Source organism: Lontra canadensis, unplaced genomic scaffold (genome assembly GCF_010015895.1).
Source record: "Lontra canadensis isolate GAN:19392208 unplaced genomic scaffold, GSC_riverotter_1.0 scaffold24, whole genome shotgun sequence".
NCBI lineage: Eukaryota > Metazoa > Chordata > Mammalia > Carnivora > Mustelidae > Lontra > Lontra canadensis.
This window is the reverse complement of record NW_022631018.1, coordinates 16321778-16341849: the sequence shown is the minus strand read 5'-3', so window position 1 is coordinate 16341849 and position 20072 is coordinate 16321778. Positions and strand designations below refer to the sequence as shown.

The 20072-nt window shown below is 41.7% G+C and overlaps 1 protein-coding gene across 3 annotated transcripts in view; it reads left to right on the top strand.

Annotated features, from left to right (window-relative positions):
- WDR64 (WD repeat domain 64) overlaps nucleotides 1-20072 on the top strand; it is a 137587-nt gene that overhangs the window by 76518 nt on the left and 40997 nt on the right. For all 3 annotated transcript variants that reach the window (XM_032862931.1, XM_032862930.1, XM_032862932.1), the window contains 5 exons: nucleotides 3121-3247; nucleotides 6211-6359; nucleotides 8488-8611; nucleotides 10945-11120; nucleotides 19477-19650. In XM_032862931.1, coding sequence (XP_032718822.1) covers nucleotides 3121-3247; nucleotides 6211-6359; nucleotides 8488-8611; nucleotides 10945-11120; nucleotides 19477-19650 — 750 coding nt within the window. The remainder of the gene's footprint in view (nucleotides 1-3120; nucleotides 3248-6210; nucleotides 6360-8487; nucleotides 8612-10944; nucleotides 11121-19476; nucleotides 19651-20072) is intronic.

The window sequence follows — 20072 nt, the reverse complement described above, 5'->3', positions numbered from 1 at the left end:
CACATGTCTTCATGCTCCGTCTTCCATATATATAACCTTCCCCGATCTGGCCCCATTGGGCAGCAGTCTAGAAACAGGTCTAGTTCCTGAGTCAGAAGTAGTCTTGGTTTAGTTCCTGGTCAAAGGCAGTGTTCTCCTCACTAACGGATCTCACAGCTTTCTGAACACTGTAGCTCCAGATGGAAGTAAAGCCTTAACTCCTCAGTCTCACTGCCCTGAACTGGGGAGCTGCTCCATGTTCTTCCATGGAGTGTTGGGAGCCTCTGGTCCCCTCTGCCTGGGACTGCTCTCTGCTGTCCCAGCCCAGTCATTTCCAGGACACAGCCCCCTGAGGCATCCCCTCCTTCATTTCCTGCATCTCTCTTGCTTGGATCTATTTATAGAGATATGTGTCTTACTTTAAAGGCTTCCTGTTTCTTTTTGCTTTCTCTTTCTTATATATTCTTTACTATTTCTCTGTGTCTGGAGAAGAAACGGCACATCAAGGCACAAACTTTTTGAGCTGTGACTCCTCAGTTCTCCTTATAAGAGATTTGAGGAAATGTAGCAGTTCACTACACAGTGGGGGATATTGAAAGGCAGTTGTAGATGATAGGAAGGGTAGGTGGTATGCCCAAGACCAGAATGAGAAGGGTTTTGGAAATGGGGAGCAGATTGGTATGACTAGTAACAGAGGTGACACGTGGGACCCGAGGACAAGTGTGGCAGATCTGCTAGCCCATCAGTCACCCCTAAAAATCACATAAAACACCTAAAGCACCAAACACTGAAGAAGAGAGAAATAGGAAAAAAGAAATTAGTACTACTCTACAGAAAACATTACGGATTTTAAAACCTCCCGTCAGTTCAGTGAAGAACAGAGTGCTGGTGTTGTATGTCTGCTCTAGAAACAAGAAACCTGAGGTTCCGGGAGTCTAAGTGATGTGCTAGAACTGACCCCTCTTCTGCCCTTTCCCTTGTTCTTTCCAGCAACCACCATTCAGAGCATATGCATATAGCAAAATGCCTGCCAACCCTGAATGCATATTAGCCAAAGCAATACAATCAGAGACAGTTTGAGTTGAGATAATTTTCTTTGGAACTCCTCGATTCTACTTTCAGGTTCTTCTCCTCTATTTGTCTCTCATCTGGACTCAGAACCTAAATTTATAAATAGTTCGTAATACTTACTTACCCTATGGCACAAAAGTTACTACCCCCAATTTGCATTTTGACTAGAACAAAGGAGGTAACTCCCAACCGTACAGGTTCTGAGTACTGAGTACTGGCCCACCAAGGATGTGCATTTGAGGCCAAACTCCTCACCAACACTCCCTAAATCACATGACTTAGACATCTTTATGTGTCTACACAAAAGAATCAAACTGCCTTTGCAACAGTGAGGTGTGAACTCATTTAACTCGATTACAAGGGTCTCAAACAAGTTAGTATCTCCCTCTTAACAAAATTACTCTTTTATATCTAGTTCTACAATGACCACTCATTTATTCAACAAATATTCCAATTTAATGGGATAATGATGACTATTATAAAGTGAAAATATTATTTAAGGATGCATGCTAGAAAACATCACCTTTATCAAATCATGCTTCTTTCTGAAAGTCAATCATGCTACAACTTGCTTACAAAAACAGAATAGTGGAGAAGACTAAGATGGACCAGATATTTCAAGTGACCAAGGGTCAACTTGACTTACTTTTGTTGAATTTGTATTTTGCTGTTTTTTCTAGTCTAATAACCCAAGCTCTCTGTAAGTAATTGGAGAGTTTAAATAATCTATTTCCCCACACTCTTACTATATCTAAGCCATGCCTAAAAACTACTTTCTGAATTTCTTAAATCCCTGGGCAGGAGGAGGGGGAAGCTCTTAGAAACCTCATTCAGTAAGATGTTCCATCTTTTTTTTTTTTAAAGATTTTATTTATTTATTTATTTATTTTACTTATTTATGGAAAGAACACAATTGGAGGGAGGGACAGACAAGAAGGAGGTAGAGTATCTCAAGCAGGCGCCAATGTGAGTGCAGAGACTGACACAGGGCTTGATCTCAGGACCCTGAGATCATGATCTAAGCCAAAATCAAGAGTTCAGTGCTCAACCAACTGAGCCACCCAGGCACCCCAATGTTCTATCTTCTTAAGTCGTAATAGAGCAATTTGAAACCCTCCACTTAAAATATGTCTCTCTAATTTCCAATCTCTAGTGTAGAGAGAATGGTGGCTTCATTTGAACTCTAAGTCATGATCAATCCTCCAAATTCTTAAAGAATAATAAATACCAGATTTCTCTGTAAGATAAAAAAAAATCCAGTTCCTTTAAGCAAATTTTTAATCACTGCTCTATTTTTCTTCGATATTAACAATCATTGAACCAAGAACCAAATTGGAGTTTAGCAAAGGTGTGCTCATCAGATAAATCATACTTGCTGCAAGTTTTTTTTAACATCTTAATTTTATTTTTTTTTTTTCAGTGTTCCAAGATTCCTTGTTTATGCACCGCACCCAGTGCTCCATGCAATACGTGCCCTCCATAATACCCACTACCAGGCTCACCCAACCTCAGCCTCCCTTCCCTCCAAAACTATCAGTTTGTTTCTCAGAGTCCACAGTCTCTCATGGTTCATCTCCCCCTCCGATTTCCCCCCAGCTCACTTCTCTCCATCTCCCAATGTCCTCCAAATTATTCCTTATGCTCCACAAGTAAGTGAAACCATATGATAATTGACTCTCTCTGCTTGACTTATTTCACTCAGCATAATCTCCACCAGTCCTGTCCATGTTGATAAAAAGTTAGGTATTCATCCTTTCAGATGGAGGCATAATACTCCATTGTACATATGGACCACATCTTTATCCATTTGTCTGTTGAAGGACATCTCAGTTCTTTCCACAGTTTGGCTATTGTGGACATTGCTGCTATGAACATTGGGGTACAGATGGCCCTTCTTTTCACTACATCTGTATCTTTGGGGTAAACACCCAGTAGTGCAATTGCAGAGTCATAGGGTTTGCTGCAAGTTTTTAAGCTCATACTGTAGGCTTTGGAAATCCTTCACCTACATTGCTTTGAGTGGGGAACGTACGGTGTGAAAGTGGTGAACTATGTTCTTTGTTCTCCCAGGTTTTCAGGGTGTGGGATGTACAGACTCTTTCGCTATTACAAGTGTTCCATGACAGCCACGGGGGACCAGGAGACATGCAGATTTATTCCATGGTGTACGATTCCAATCATGGCATGCTTATTACAGGTGAGTGTACCCAATTAACAGCAGGCAAAACTCCCATCTTGACTTCAAGCGTTTTTTTAACTAACACTTGAGCACTAACTAGAAGAAAAATAGAAGCAGAAGGGGAATGTGTTAACTGTGATTCATCACAGTAGATATTTCATTCCATTCCACTCCTTCCTGTCTTTCCATGGCCGGGTAGACAAAATGTGCACCTGCACTTCCTTGGAAAAACTAGGTCAGCGCTCTAAGTTTTTGAGCCTCGGAAGATGGCCTTGGGCAAAGCAAGAAGTGGGATGTGATGTGTTGCTGCATAAAAGGCAAAGCCAGCTCCGTCTGACTCTTGGGAGCTGGAATATGAGCCGTCTCTGAGGGACTACACCAGCATCCATGCCCCCTTTCTTCAGCGGGGCAGTTTGGCCCCATGCATTCTGGTACTGAGACAGTTAGAAGGTGCTGACATCCCCACCTGCCTTTGCATCTAGACCATAAAATGGAGAGAAAATAGAGTCCCAAATGACAGTTCCACAGCATGATGCCAACAGATTTGTTGCCTCCTTTATTTGTTGCCTCTTAAAAACACGCTTCCTAAAGACACAAAACGTTCTGTTAGGCTTTTACATTAAACACAGCTCACATGCATGCCTTCAGGCCTTAGAAGAAAATTGAATGCTATTACCAATACTTCCTCCTTCTGGAACACCAGCCCAGAATGCATTTCCTAAGCACTTTCCCACTGACCACCTGTTCTGAGTTCCTGTGGGATTAATTAGGGCAGGGAGACATGCAGGAGACATGCATTTGAAATGGTTGGTGCTATCTCTGCTAGTGGAGAACATAATTATTTTTAACTCTGGGTTTGTTTGGGTTTTTTTCTGGATTAGGAGTGAACTAGCACTTCATGCTTGATAGATAATTTTACATCTTGTAAAACAGAACTTAATTCTAGGTGTAAGCACTCCTCTTCTGTATTAGCTCTTCCAAAAATAACATGCTAATAACTGCAAGCAAATTTTCTCCTAGTATCCTTACTTGCATGTTTGATTAGTGGGCTCAGCATTTCCAACCTATGTATCACCAGAATAACTAAGGACTCGAGTATCAAGACAAAAGAAGAAGGAAAAGGAGGAGGAGGAAATCATGATTGCTTCCGGTTTTATGTAATTTTGCTAGTACTTTGCTTATAAAAACATACAGCTCTGTGTGTCACTTACATTGACTGCTGCCATCAACTTGACATCAGAATTACATGAAGCTTATCTCCCAGACTTTACTTCATGCTTTGATTCAGAGAAGCCACCATAGTCACCTAAACCGTGATGACAGCAGCATCACATTCTGGAAATGCTTTGTAGAATATACTGTTGTTACTGTCACTGTCGTTTGTATCATTCCTCTGTTACAACAACACCCTTTTGGAAAGTTCTTTTACAAAGTGCTTTCATGTGCTTTGTTTCATTTGACCTGCACAACCCCCACAGGAGGTAGGAATTATTAATTCTCCTAGTTTATAACTGACACTCAGTATTAAGCAGTTCAGCTGGCCAGTAGAAAAACACCAGGACCGGTGCACCTGGGTGGCTCAGTCAGTTAAGCATCCAACTCCTGATGTCGTCTCAAGACATGATCTCGGGGTGGTGAGGTCAAGTCCCAGGTCGAGTTCCATGCTCAGTGCGGACTCTACTTGAGATTCTCTCTCTCTCCCTACACTCTCCCTCCTTCCCCCCCACCCCACCACATGCTCGATCTCCTTCTAATAAATAAAACAACAACAAAAACCCACCAGGTTAAAAGGTAGAGCTGGGTTCAATCCCAAATCATGTGGCTTCTGAAACCACATTCTTTCTCTGTAACTGCATTGTTTCCACAGCAGTGCTGAAAACACAGAGGATTACCACTAGTTCATAAGCAGATCTAGCTTTGTTGGTGTGGGTTCTGAATAAAGCTAGTCACAATATAATGTTAAAAGCTCTACCAGGAAGCTCTGAGTGTTGGTCATCTGGCTTCCACATTCCTCTCATATTTCCATATTAGAATATTTGAACTGAGAAATATTACCAAAAAAACTTTTTTAAGCCCTTCTCTACACACGAACAGATTTTAATCTTAAAGTTTAAGCAGCTTTAGAAAAGGGCTTCGTTAACTCCTGGGGCGCCTTTTCCTACAGGTAAGGTTGGAAAATGGTGAGAAACCCAATACAAAGTGACCTTTGATAATTTAATCTCCACGACAGTAAAACAGAGAAGTTTCATTTTGTCTGATCTTTAAAATGCTTTGGGATTCTTTCTTACATATCGAGACATTACACCAACACAGAATACATAGTTGATTTTGAGAGTTAAATCACGTTTGCCATTTGTAGTGTCCCAGTAAAACCAAACCAGCACCCTTAGGAAAATGCAAATGAGGTATATCTGCTCTCCACCTACTTCCCCACATTGATTTGGAAATTGATCTTATTTAATATTGATGTTGCAAGCCCTGGCCTGTAACCGTTCTCATTCATTACATTTAATAAGACTGTGTTTACAGAGTGCTTTATCAGTTGTTGGCCGGGAAAGGCTAACAATAAATTCCAATCACTAGAAGGAAGCTTACCTTCAGCAGAAAGCTGACCATCACCGTAATTACTAGACACCAGATGGAGAGGCATGCGGCAGGCACTCTCAAGAAGGAAAAATATAGACTAAAAAAAAAAAAAAAGAGGGATCACCGGAAAGAGGATATCGATAAATCCAATGGCCTGCACTTGAAAATTAATGACAGCCTCAACAAATGCTTTTCTCTTGCTGAATAACATCTTCTTTTTTTGTCAAAAATGTTTTAGAAAAAATAAGCGTATCTTCACCTCATTAGATATCCTAGGAATCGATATTACTAACCTCGCTGATGGGTTGTTTCCAAACATGACTCTTTGGGTAAAATCCTTTGTGCTTCAAAACTTCTAATGTTGGGTATTTGTGACAATCTTCTTTATGTTCCAGGATCTAGTGTTATGGACATGTACCCTCTGACCAGGATGGTACAAGATACAAAACAGATTCCTCACACTCATGAACGAGAAATCAATGTCATGCTTTACAACAGATATTTTCACCAAGTACTTACTCTCTGTTCTGAGTCCATCATTAAGGTGAGTGTATATTGGCTCTTCAGAAAGAAAAAGGCAAAGCAGAATGTTCTCTTTTGACAGGGAAGGCTTTGTGTGATTAAGTAAATGTAGTGGCCTGTGTGATGAGATCGACAGTACAGCTATTTTTAAACATTCACGAACACATGAAAAACAAGTATTTTAAGCCAGCTCAGACTGCTTGCTATTAAACTGCAGCCTCAGTGAAATAAATAAAGCTAGTTTTTTACTATTGGAATAGGAATTTTAAAGGAAATATACCAAGGAAGGAGTACTAGGATGGATGATGGATGGTGGATGGATAGATTAGATAGATAGATATAGGTAGATTAGATAGATTGACAGATTTTTAAATCTGAGTTATGAGCAGAGGATAGGGTAAGAAGGAAGGGAGAGAAATTTATAATGTTTACTATAACCCCATAGGTGCAGGATATGTGCCATGTGCCTTAAATCCATGATCTCATTTAATCTTCATACTGGTTCCACGTGGACAGATAAAGGGTTCCATTTAAAGATAAGGAAACAGGGACTCCTGCAGATCAAGCAGCTCGCCCCCGATTGCATAACTAGTAAGCATCATAGCTGGGGTGTGTACCCAGGTTGGCCTGTTATAGCTCCCTGTGTCTGTTCCTGTGCTTCCACCGCCTGACACTACCGGGCTCCCCAGAGGCCCCGGTACGCAGCCATCCTAAGTGCGTCAGTAATTACGACCATTGAAGCCATCTAGCAGTGAAGACTGGCAGTGTTTGCTTCAAAGGTCCATCCTTTTATTTCATGCATGCCCTCCGAAAGGAAACACCTGGAGCGGTAGAGAGACCCTCTAGAGACCCTTTAAGTCCCCTCTCAATCCCAGACCCTCTCTGCTCATCTGCTGGAGATTTTCTCAGGCCAAAATCTGGGAGTTCAGTTAACGGTCACCTAGTTCTGATAAGCCTACGGAATAAAACCTACTCCGTTTTCATGAAATACTGACGTCTAGCAGGGACATGGTTTTCCTGTCAGGGGAGAAGCGGGCAACTCACATCTAGGTGAGTTTTCATACCTGATTGCTTGCTTGAAGAGAGATCATACTTCAGGCCACAACATGGGTGACCTCTGAGACCCATTCATGCAGTGTCATTCATTTCTCTTCTCCTTTAAGGACCTTGTCTGCACTGGGGGCACTCAGAGGTTGAGAACGTGGGCTCTTGAGTCAGACTGGCCTCAATCAGGTCAGTCAGGGGCCCTTGGTTGGCCTCCGGATGACTCCACAAGTTCCCTCTGGTCTTGTTCTCCCTCCTTGATTCCAGCTGCGATGGCTGTCTTTCAGCTCCCTGGAGGGACAATGTGCCTTCTCATCTCTGGCCCTTTGCTTATGCTGCCTCGGCCCCACAGACCCAGAGGGTGACCGTCTGTCCTGACAGTGCAGTTTCATTACTCACTGACAGTCTGGTTTACATGTGAGCACAGCAGATCCATGAAGAAGGAGAGATTTAGACCGAAAGGCTAAAGGTCTAGAGCCTCGACTGTGTTTCCAAAGAGAGAGAATGATGTAGCTTGACATGTTTCTGGATTTTTCTGATTATACCCAGCCTGATTACACAGACAGCCTTCTCTGAAGTCTCTCTCTCTCCCTCCCTCCCTCCAAGAGCGAGGCCCGTGCCCCTCATCAGAACACTTCTTGAAAAGGTCAATAAGCCCCTTCCTCAGGGTTCTCTCATTCTGTCCTGGGACTCCTGGCTAATTCGGATGAGTATCAACAGGGAATAAATCCAGTTTGATTTTTTTTTTTTTTTTTTTTGTCGGCTGTACTTGTAATGGTCACATCGCTATCTGGCTGCTAATCTTGTTTCATGCTCACAGCAGCAAAATTGGCGACTTCCTCCCCGGCCAAGGCTGCCCGGAATAGTCCGTTTGTCTCCACCGCCTAGGTACGCAGCAGACACGCTCGGGCTTCCCAGGAACGACTCAACAGCACTGCATCTGTTAGAACTTTCTTCGGGCAAACCAACACTCAGGCCAGGATGTTGGAAAAGACTTTAGAAGAGCACAGCACCAATTTGGAGGCTGTGGTGAATACTGTAAAATTTTTGTAAGAGCCGAAGGGTATCTGGATGACTTTATTTTTTGTTGTTGTTCTTTGCTACAGGTTTGGGAACTCGAGACCGGCCTCCAAATATACCAGATTTTAGACCCTCATGGCTTCAGTGTTGAACTGACTTCAGCAGCGATTGATGAGACTGGATTTCTGTTTGCCACAGGGGCATACAACGGTCAGATCCCTAACCCGAATCGGGCCTCCCTGCGTTAGCGCCCGAGAGTTTGTGCCCGGAGCTCATCTGCTGCGGGGGCTGGAGACAGAGAGAACACGAAGCAGGCTGGCATGTCAGCATGCCAGAGAGACGGCTCTGCCTGGCTGAACAACAGCAGACTCTGCTGTAACGGGCTTCAGGGCCCAGCTGTCCATGCCTCACGTCGCATTTGTATTATGGCTTTAACGTTCGCGGAAGTCTTTCACGCGTATCTCATTCCAACCTTGGCAGGAATTGTGTTGCACGGATGCCTTTTGTCCTTTTAGTTTTGGGGACCGTCAGCTAAGGGATGGACGTTTACATTTAGTAGATTTGGGGACCAGACAAAAATCCAACCAGCTTTGTTGCACAATACCCAGATTTCTACACGGGACTTAGGAGTCTCAACAACTTGGGGGCATGTCAGGCTCGGTGGTGTTGGTGTTCCGTCGCTTGCTGCTTCTCAAGCTATGGAGAACTGCATAGAACTTTCTAGAACTAAGCACTCCAGCCTGCCTCCCTTTTCACCTCACCTTGCTCTGACCTCCCACGAAAGAACTGCTTTACCTAGACGATAGGACCCACTTGTGTGCACTACTCATAGCTTACTTATCCTAGAGATGTATTTACTAAGAAATTCTTGCTTGGAAGCCAGTGGGTGGGAGGAGTGAACATCCTGATGTGAAAGTCTGATTTTTCCAAGTGTGACAGATAACAGTACACACGGAATGAAATCACGAATGCTAAGTTGATGGGGTGTGAGTAAACGCAACTGTTGTGCGTGCGGGACAGTTCTCCAGAAGGTAGTCTTAACTGCTCTATGAGCATGCTCTCCATACATATGAAAATCAGTTATAATAGAAAGTCTGAGCAAAGCACACAACTGTTATCAGGCATAAGCCTTAGAGATGCATCCAGATGACAGATAGTACTGTTTGCAGGCAAGAAAGTCCTAGTTCATTGTTAGTGCTAGGGTCTAGAATCTCTTCAAACATGCCCAGTTTGTTTTCCTCAGCGGTCATTGACAAAGATGCTGTGACATCCTAGAGCAGCCTGGAAAGTAGGATTCTCTGGCTCTCAGAGCAGCTCTGCTCACAAGCTGGCAGTGCCCCTCATTCCTCTCCACCTCCCACCCTCCACCTAAGCTAAGCAATACTTCTCCCTGCCCTCTGCCCCATTAAATTTAACTGCCAAAGTCCTGAGGCAGTGAGAAATCCAGGCTGTGACCCTGTGGTCCACATATCTGGGACTAAATGAGCGCATTCCTTCGTTCCATTGTTTGTATGACTATGTTCCTCCAGACCATAAAGTGCTTGAGGGCAGGAACCACGCCCGCTCATTTGGCATTTGTAGCTCCTCATGGAGTGCTGAGGATATAGGGAGAATTTAGTCAGTGTTTAATGATGTTGGGAACAAACAAATGGTAGGAATTGTGAGTGTTGCTGATAGAGAGAACCTGGCAGAAGGAAATAAAAGCAACATAGAACATCGTGGGTGTCCAGCAGGAGTAGAGCTGGGGATAAGGCATGGGGATAGGGGTTGGGATTAGGGTCAAGCAAAGGGAAGAAAGTCCTGTAAGGAGCAGTCTCCTAGATTCTAAACCTGAGGTGACCCCTGGAAAAGCCCATGTGAAGAGACTTCCTACACGGTCTAGAAATAGCCATTCAATAACCACGCCATTTATCACGCCTCCTGGCCTCTTTATCAAGCTCCCCGAAATCGAATGACCCAAGTTAAGTGCCAAGAAAGTAGGATTTCACATGTAAGAAGAAACTCAACACCCGTGTTGCATTTTCTTCCCATGTAACCGATAAAACAACTCAAAGCTTGATAGATTCCTACCTGCTAGAATTCTCTTAAGTTTTATCACCCAATAAGAACAACAGTCATCAAACCTGTCAGAGCCTTAGGAAAAGTGATGTCACTGGATTGCGCTTTCACTATGAATGACAATCATGGCTCGATATTAGACAAATAGAAAGATAGTGGGGAGTGTTCAGCAAACTGGAGGGTCTGGGAGACAAGGACAGAAAAGAGGCACTTCAGCCATAGAGTCTGAGTGTGTCGAGAAAACTGTCACAAATTTCAAGACATTGCTGTCCTGTTCATTTTTATCAGCCCATGACAAACGAAGGCATATAGAAATGTAGTTTGTGCACAGCAATGCTGAGACTCACCGGTCACTCTGAGTAGGAAATCAATATATGATAAATTGTTGGCAGAACTCTTTCCATTAGATCGATTTTGTCTGAGATAAAAAAGCAAGCTTTCTCTACGTTATTTGTATCTACATAGTCTTTTTCCTGTGTGCTCAGGAACAATTAAAATCTGGGACTTCGGCAGCGGGCAGGAGATGAAAGTGTTGCCGGAGGGGAAGGACTGGAAGGAGGAAGAGCACTGGCTACGGCGCCTGATTTTCCTGAAGGCCCAGGAGAAACACCAGTACTTGATCCTCACCTTGGAGCGCAATGGGAAGATTAAAATGGTCCAGGTGAGCCGTGCCAGCTCTGTGTTTGCACTCGACCCACTCTTCCTGTGGAAATCAGTGCAGTTTTGGGAGGAGTCCCATCTCACTCTCCTCCTGCCAGTCAGCTGAGAATAGCAGCTCTCCACCGGTCTTTCTAGGAGGCTCTTAGTTAAGAGCATCCTTGCTCAGGTCCAAGCCAAGAGCAAAAAGAGGCTAGCAGCTCAGGGGCAGCATCTCAGGGGCAGCCCAGCGTGTGCTAAAGCGTCAGAACCTCTGCAACAGGTATCAGAAAGGTGAAACTTAGCCACGGCTTTTGCCCCTGACATGGCTTCTAACCTCATCTAGGGAGAATTCACCGGCAGAGCTGCCCGCCAGCAGGCTCCGTGCAAGGGGGCAGGGATTTCTCTCTGTCCTTAGAACCCATCATGCATTCAGGGATGCTCAAGTCAATTTTTCAGTTTGTCACCAAAATTGCTTTGTTTACTTTAAGGTTAATGATGCAATCTGCTCAGGGCCATTTTGGGAGGATTGAGGTAGGCTAATTTATTTTTTTCTGTGAGTCTGTTACCATCGGAGAATGCTAATGCCTATTTCATATTTAAGATGAAGGCCGGATCATTTATCCTGGCTACCGAGTGGATCTCTCTGCCTGGAGCTCAAGGACTCATTGACTTTATTATTCTCCTTCTGAAAGCGGAGAACAGAAAAAAAGAAAATCTTAAATTAGGTTAGCAATCATGAAATTTCAGCATTGATTAAGGTGATTGATGGCACTACTGCTGGAAAAAAGGAGTGAAAAACATCCCTGATTCAATATACGCTTCCCGTGTTGTCTGAGCCATCCAAACAGCACCAGAGAAAGGAATTTCTCAGTAAAACTCTATAACACAACAATGGATTGACCTCCTTTCTTCAACGGAGTGCATCTGACCATCAGTATGCTTTTCCGAAGAGACCATGTCTATTACAAGCACTCCCTCTTTTAAAGACTGCAAAAAACAGCCTGGTGCTGTTCCCACATCAGAATTGGTTTTGGTTTTACTGCAGAATTTGTCACTTTAATTATTCTGCTTCTCCAAGTCTCCGAAATCCATAGACGGAGCTTGATGAAGATTGAAAATCTCTCTTACATGTACTTATCTTCTTGCTCTGCCTGAACGTGCAGAGATTGAGGATTGAGAGAATGAAGCAATACTGGAAACCTTTTATAAAATATACAATAGTAAATGTTTGGGAAGGGTTTTTGTTGTTTTCTTTTTTAAGATTTTATTTATTTATTTGAGAGCAAGCAAGCGGGTGAGAGAACACAGAGAGGGAGGGAGAAGCTGGCTCCCTGCTGAGCAGGGAACCCGATGCAGGGCTCGATCCCAGGACTCCGAGATCATGACCTGAGCCAAAGGCAGACGCTTAACCTACTGAGTCACCCAGGCGCCCCAGTGTTTGGAAAGTTTTAGGGAATTTTTATTGTTAGAGAAAAGAGCTTTACAATAAGCATAATGTTGAATGCACACTTACTTATCATTTATGGTTAATGTCTTATTATTATTTATTGTTATTATTTGCCTATTAAAAATAAGATATGGTTTGGGGCACCTGGGTGGCTCAGTAGGTTAAGCCTCTGCCTTCGGCTCAGGTCATGATCTCAGGGTCCTGGGCCTGAGCCCCACATCGGGCTCTCTGCTCAGCGGGGAACCTGCTTCCCCCTCTCTGCCTGCCTCTCTGCCTACTTGTGATCTCTCTCTCTTTCTCTCTCTCTCTCTGTCAAATAAATAAATAAATAATCCTAATAAGAAAATAAGATATGGTTTGATTCACATACTTACCTTCTTGAATACTGTTGACCCTTGAACAACATGGGTTTGAACAGTGTGGGTCTACTTATATACAGATTTTTTATAATACTATAAATGTACTTTTTCTTCCTTATGATTTTCCTAATAACATTTTCTTTTCTCTAGTCTGCTTTATTGTAAGAATACAGCTTATAATACATATAACATACAAAATATGTGTCAGTCATCTGTTGAGGGAGTCAGTAAGGCTTCCAGTCAACAGTTGGCTATTAATCGTTAAGTTTTGCGAGAGTCAAAAGTTGTATGTGGATTTTCAGCTGAGTGAAGCTCATCACTCCTAACATGTTGTTCAGTGAATGTACTTTCATTCATTCATTTTTTTTTTCAATGAGCATCTAGTAAGTATGTCTCATGGGCCAGAAAGGTATCTTCCCTTTCATCATGGAACTTATAATTTAATATGAAGGATTGATATTCATCTACCCATAACAAGTGTTACAAATACTTACACAAGTGCCACATGAATTTACTGCAGTGGGCACGGCCCAGCCAAAACAGGAGTCAGGGAAGATTTCTTTGTCCACTGATTTTCAGAGAAATTCAACACTTCAAGAAACACTCTGTGTGCTCCACATTGCTAGAAGTTCTTCCAAATCCCAAGATTCAATGGAAAATAAGGTACTTAGGAACTAGATTATTCAGACCCACCCTCCACTGGAAACAATGAAAAGTTCTGAGTAAAATATTCACTGAATCTCTTAACGAGCACTAAAGAGTTGACAAGATTGGTGACTAAAGAGCAGACCAAAAATTTACTGTAAGTGGAGAATGAGAGGTAAGTGAGGAACTAAAACACCATGGCTGTTTTTGTCCCAAGGGCATTTTCCAAAGCTAGAGAGGATTCAGTTTTGGAGACGCCTGCCTGATTAGGAGGGACAAGAAGTCCAGGCCCAGGGCCTGCCTAAGGCAAAGAATTTAATACCACATCCATAATATGCTGGGACCCAAAAGTTATACTTTCAGCGTAAAAGTAAACCAGAAAGAAAGGAACCAGCTTCCAAAGGGCAAGGCAGGAAAATCTGCCCTTACACAGGGCCAAGCAGGAAAGAAGGGAGAAGAGTAGGAAAACAAAGCAAGATGAGACAAAGCCCTGTTCGTCAGAACTGTGGCCACAAGTAGGAACTCATATACATTTGTAGGCTAGATGGGCCATGCTTAGGAGGTCAAAGAAATCTCAGCTATAAACTTGATTTAAGGTGGTCTACAACTGGTAGTTTTGGCAGGCACCTGGGAGAAACAAATACAAATCCATTCCGAAGAAAGGCACATTCCCTAAAACCAGAGTCAGGATAATTAAGTGCACAAGAAAACTAGACAAGAAGGTTTGGGCACAGAGATAAGTAAGTAGAACAACAGAACAAAAACAGGTCCATATACAACAGAAGTGGCATAGCAGATTTGTGCGGCAAGAATATATTTTTCAATAAAAGGTTTTGGAGCAACTGGACATCCATATGGAAAAAACTGTAATTTTTTTTCTCCTGTCTAAGACTATCCCTTGTGGATTAATGACTTCAAAATATTAATGGGAAGACGAAACAATACAAGGTTTAGCAGTCACTGTAGGACATTGTCTTTATGAACTCAGGAGGAAAAGATATCTTAGGTAAGACTCAAAAACCACTAATTATTTAAAAAATGGACATATTTGGTTACATGAAACTAATAAGTTTTCTTCATCAGAAGTTATCAGAATTAAAGTTACAAGACAAGAGTCGAGTTAAAGAAGAGATTTGCAACACATAATAACCAATTGGATTAGTATCCTGAGTTCTTAGATAATAAATAAGGTGATTAGTTCAATAGAAAATTTAAAAAGACGCTTCATAAAACAGCAAACCCAAATATCCAATAAACATAGGCAAAGATGCTAAACTTCATTAGTAATCAGAGAAATTCAAATTGGAATTACAGTAGATATACTACTAACAATGTTGCCAGTGAGCAGTCCAATGTGGATCTGATTATTTTTCCTCTACAGCTTATTCCCTTTCTCTGCAAACTTCGACATTACCTTTGTCCCAGAAGCTTAAAGGCTCTGCCTGTATGCGTATGTTTTCTCATCAGTTCCACAGGAGACTTTTTAATCTACAGTCTTGGACGTTTCTTCCAGCTTAGGAACTGTTTTTGTATTATTATTTTTATTATTATATAATATATTATATGTATTATTTTTATATTATTATTTTTTGTACTATATTCTGTATTATTTGTTTATTAAGTATCTTTTCCACATCTGCGTCTTTTTCTAATTCAGGAACCCATACTATTTGGATATTGGGTCTTCTGACTCTATCCTCTCAATTTCTTATATTTTTCTTTATGTTTTTCTTTTTAGTCATGCTGTTTTGAAATATTTTTCTCTATTTCTAAGCTATTTGTTCCAGTCTCGAAGAGAAATTAATTCTCCTTCACTTCACCAACCAAATTCGGATGTTTGAAGGCCACGTTCTGTTGTTTTGTTTCGGTTTTGAACTTCCTTAAGGACTCTTCAGTTTTGCTCGAGTTAACACACCACCAACTGTCCGAGTCAGGGACCTATTCTGCATGTTTTGTCTGTAGTTCTTCTCTCCGGATACTAGCCCCTCCTAGCTACGTTTCTTTTTCTGCTCACTAGGATCTGGCTACTAGATAAACACAGGAGTGGCAATTCTGAGAGGATGAGGTGTGCAGCCATGCTGTTCCTGAAGGGTGGTTTAAAGATTTTATTTATTTATTTATTTGTTTATTTGTTTGACAGAGAGAGATCACAAGTAGGCAGAGAGGCAGGCAGAGAGAGAGGAGGAAGCAGGCTCCCTGCTGACCAGAGAGCCCGATGTGGGACTCGATCCCAGGATCCTGGGATCATGACCTGAGCCAAAGGCAGAGGCTTAACCCACTGAGCCACCCAGGTGCCCCAGTGAGGGGTGGTTTAGAGTCCGCACAGCACCCCTGGTGGAGACCATAGCCAGAAGCCTTCCTGCTTCCCATTGTCTCTCCCAATTTCAGAAGTACAGAAGGCTCAGTCCAGCTGTTCAGCTACTCCTCAACTCCTTGGTGGCAAGGAACACTAGGTATATGTCATACTTCCCATTGTCCCCTGGGCCCCCCTCCTTCCGGGGATTTAGGTTTGTTTACGGAGTAATCACCATGTTCGGAGCTTACCCTTGAACTCTCTCCCACCCTGGTTCCCAGGCTTTTGTTCCGCCCAGAGGGTAACAATACCATAATAACTTTCCCCAAACTCCAGCCTTCATTCTCTGTTTGCCTCCAGAAGCTGTTCCCAGAGTCAGAGCTGGGAGTGGAGTGCAGGAAAGATAAACCCACCCTCCATCTTCCCAGACTCTCTGCTGCGTCGAACAAACAAATAAACAAAAACTGCTTCAGTAGTCGTATTCTGTTACTCAGGAAACTGCTAAATCGTGATGGGTAAGGGGAAGCCCCCATACAATTTATGTATTTCTTCTTAGTGTCTCAGACCAGTCCTTAATGGCTTGAGCTATAATGTCTCTCTTGTACTTACATTCTTGGTTTTATTTTCCCAAGTCCTGGAAAGATGCTTGTGTCACTGCCTGGTCCTGTCACAAATGTCATTGTATGAACTTCTTCAGTCCTGACCTTTTGGCCACGTCATGGGAAGGCAGAGTATCAACTGCCTGGCCTGTCAGTGCAACGTCCTGACCAAAGAGAAGGACAATAATCATCTCACAATCTCAGTTTTAAGGAGACAGAATTATATCCTGCCTGTATAAAAAATTTTTAGAAATTTGCCCCCAAACTCTTGTTAATAAAAACCATAGACTGGGGTGCTGGGGCTCGGTTAGTTGAGCATCAGATTCCTGATTTCGGCTCAGGCCATGATCTAGGGATTATGAGATCAAGTCCCACGGTGGGCTCTGCCCTCAGCAAGGAGTCTGCTTGAGATTCTCTCTGCCCCTCCCCCTACTTGCAAGCACACACTCTCTCTCTCTAAAATAAATAAAAATCTTCCAAAAAAGGCATAGATTGGTGAGATACTACTGTTGTAACATCATGAACAGAGTGGTGTGGGAGTTCAGAGATTTTGAGTAATTAACCCCAAAATAGTTCAAATTCTGAAGATCCACTTACTTCCTTTTATCTGCCCTTCCATCCATGTAACTTTATGTATTTACTTCTATAGCCCTATTTTGAGTCCCTTAAAGCAAAAGATCTTCCTTTCAAGGCAGTTAAAGTCATTCATGTTCATAGCATCATGCCAACTGCTATTTTCCAGGAGCACCAATTCCTGAAGGCCTGTCTGCCAATACCAACCTGAGATAAAAAGTTTCACCACTTAGGGCTGAAATGAAAAAAATAAGGGCAATTTTTCATAAAGCTAATTTTACTTTTTAAATTTAAAGGTTGTATCTTTCCTACTTGTTGGTATTAAATTATAGCCTTTCTTTTCATAAAATGATGATAACAGAGTTTCCAGTTCCCTTCTCCCCCATGTCCTCTCTTGGTGAAATTAAATATTAGTAACTCTAAGTCAATAATTTAAAGTTTGTTTGTTTGTTTAATTTTACTGTCCCATGGATTCAGAAAGATTGACGGCCATAGTGGCCATCAAGGAGGCACGTGAACTTAGCTGAGCTGTTACTCAGTATGTCAATGTCTGACCACTTCCTGGACATTGTTGAACTTGCAAGTTCAACACTTCTGCTCCCAAAGTGGCACAAACTCTAACCAGAGACCCACCCACCAGGTAGGAGGACCACTGGCCAGTACTTTTCAATTAACATAGATATGAGATAACAGGGACCTTAGATCACCTAGAAACATGTTTTTGAAAAAGGAAAGAACTTTTATCCATCCACTCACTGAAGTCCTCATTCCACAAATAAGGAACCTTAATAAATAAGGAAACAAAAGCCCAAAGGAAGAGAAATGCTTTGCCCAGGCTCTCGCTAGAACTGAGACTGGGAATGTGTTGTCTTCATGTATAGACCAATATTCTCTCCACTTTACCCAGCTGCTCTCAACCTAAAAGATCTGTGCTCTACTAGCAAAATCACCAACCTTAAAATTTTGACTTTTATCCCCACACAGAAATTAAAATTCCAAAAATTAATAGCATCTCAACAATAATAACCAGTTAAAAAACAGAATGATCACATTATAAGAGCAAACAAAAATAGAAGATGCCTAAAGTAAATTTAACAAAAATATGCAAAAATTTTGTGGAAAGAATTCCTAGAGAACATAAACAATCATCTGAAAATATGGGGAGATACACTATATTCACAAGATATTACAAAGATCTCTTTATTACATTTGATAAAATGCCTTAGAAAAACAATGAAAAGATAAGTCACACACTGCAGAAAGAGGTAATATACTGTGTCCCAGGTAAATGAGAAAGTATTAGGAAACAGAATTGCTAAAGAAATCCCTCAAATCCAGAAGAAACAACCCAAGAGGAAAATGGACAAAGGACAGGTAAGAAAACCCCAATGGCTCACAAACACATAAAAAATGTTCAACTCACTAACTTAGGAAAATGTGACTAATATAATCAATACATTTAAAATTTTATTTTTAAATATCTCATTTTGAACACATCATAAGCAAAAACATCATCATCATCATCAGTTTAAACCAAGTGTTGGTAAGAATGTGAAGAAAGGAAAACTGTTATCTAGATCTCATGAGGGTGGAAATGGGTAATGCTACTTTGAAGAACCACTCATCTAGTCAAGCCAATAATTGCATACCTTACAATTTAATAATTCCAGGCACATGCTGCAGAAACTATAGCACCTGTCCATAAAAAGAAGCAGTGAAAAATTGGCAGCAACCTGAACACCCTAGTAGTAGAAGACTGGATAAATAAATTGTACAATATATTTGTACAGTCCTATAGAGAAGCTAAAAATAAATGAACTAGAGTTCCATGTAATAATTTGCATAAATCTCAAAAATATAATGTTAAGTGAAACAGGAGAGTTAAGGAAGAATTCATACAGTTTGATTACATTTATAAGAAGGTAAGAAGGCTAAAAGCAGGGTGCCTGGGTGGCTCAGTTGGTTAAGCATCAGGCTATTAATTTTGGCTCAGGTCAGGATCTCAGGGTTGTGGGATCGAGCCCTGTGTCAGGCTCTGTGCTGGGCATGGAACCTGCTTGAGATTCTCTCTCGCCCTCTCCTCCACCCCTCCCCTCCTTAAAAAAAAAAGGCTGAAAGCAATACCGTAACATATGTACCATGTACATGTATATACATATAACAATATATGATATATTCATATGTGGAATACATGTATAAGTTTATGTAGAAATACTAAGATTTTCATAACTAACACTATATTCAGGTGGCCTCTGGGAAGGGATAAGAGACAGAAACTATATTAAAGAGGGCCAGACGGGGCTTAAGATTTGATCATGATAATTTGATAATCTATCTACCACCTTGATATCCAGGTGGTCAGTACATCACTGTATTTTCTGTGCTTCTCTGTATCTTTAAAACAGCTCAAAATAAAATAATTAACTGAATTTTTTCATGTACTCGCTGTATTTCTATTGAAGGGTAAGGAAGAGGATTTGTATCTCGTGGTGACCTGGGAGCTGCCCAATGTGGTGCCTTTGCTACGAGATGGGAATCACACTGTGCATCTGAAGCCATTTCCTAAACACAGGAACATGCGTATTCCTTTCCCAGATGTCCAGCTGGTAGAGAAAAACGTCTCACAATGTGTAAATGTAAGTTTCATTTCCTGATTTTTTTTCCTTTCTATTATGGGAAATTACACAAAAGTAGAGAAAATAATGCATTGAACGTCCACGTGCTAGCACTCAGCTTCAGAAATTAGGTGTGCATGGTCAAGTGTGCTCCTTTGTATTCCTGCCACTCCCCATGACCACCACAAAAGAATTGTTTGAAGCAAATCCCACATACTGTGCCATTTCATCCCTGAGTATTTCAGTATGTATCTCTACATGGTAATGGCTCAAAAAAAGGCATGACACCATTTCTTTTAAAGATTTTTTTCCTAAAATAATTTTTAAGAAGTCCTTGATATCATCACACCGTGTTCAGATTTCCTAGATCGCCTCATATTTTTTTAGAGTTTACAAGGATCAAAACAAGATCCATTTGTGGCATTTAATGGAAAGTATCTTAA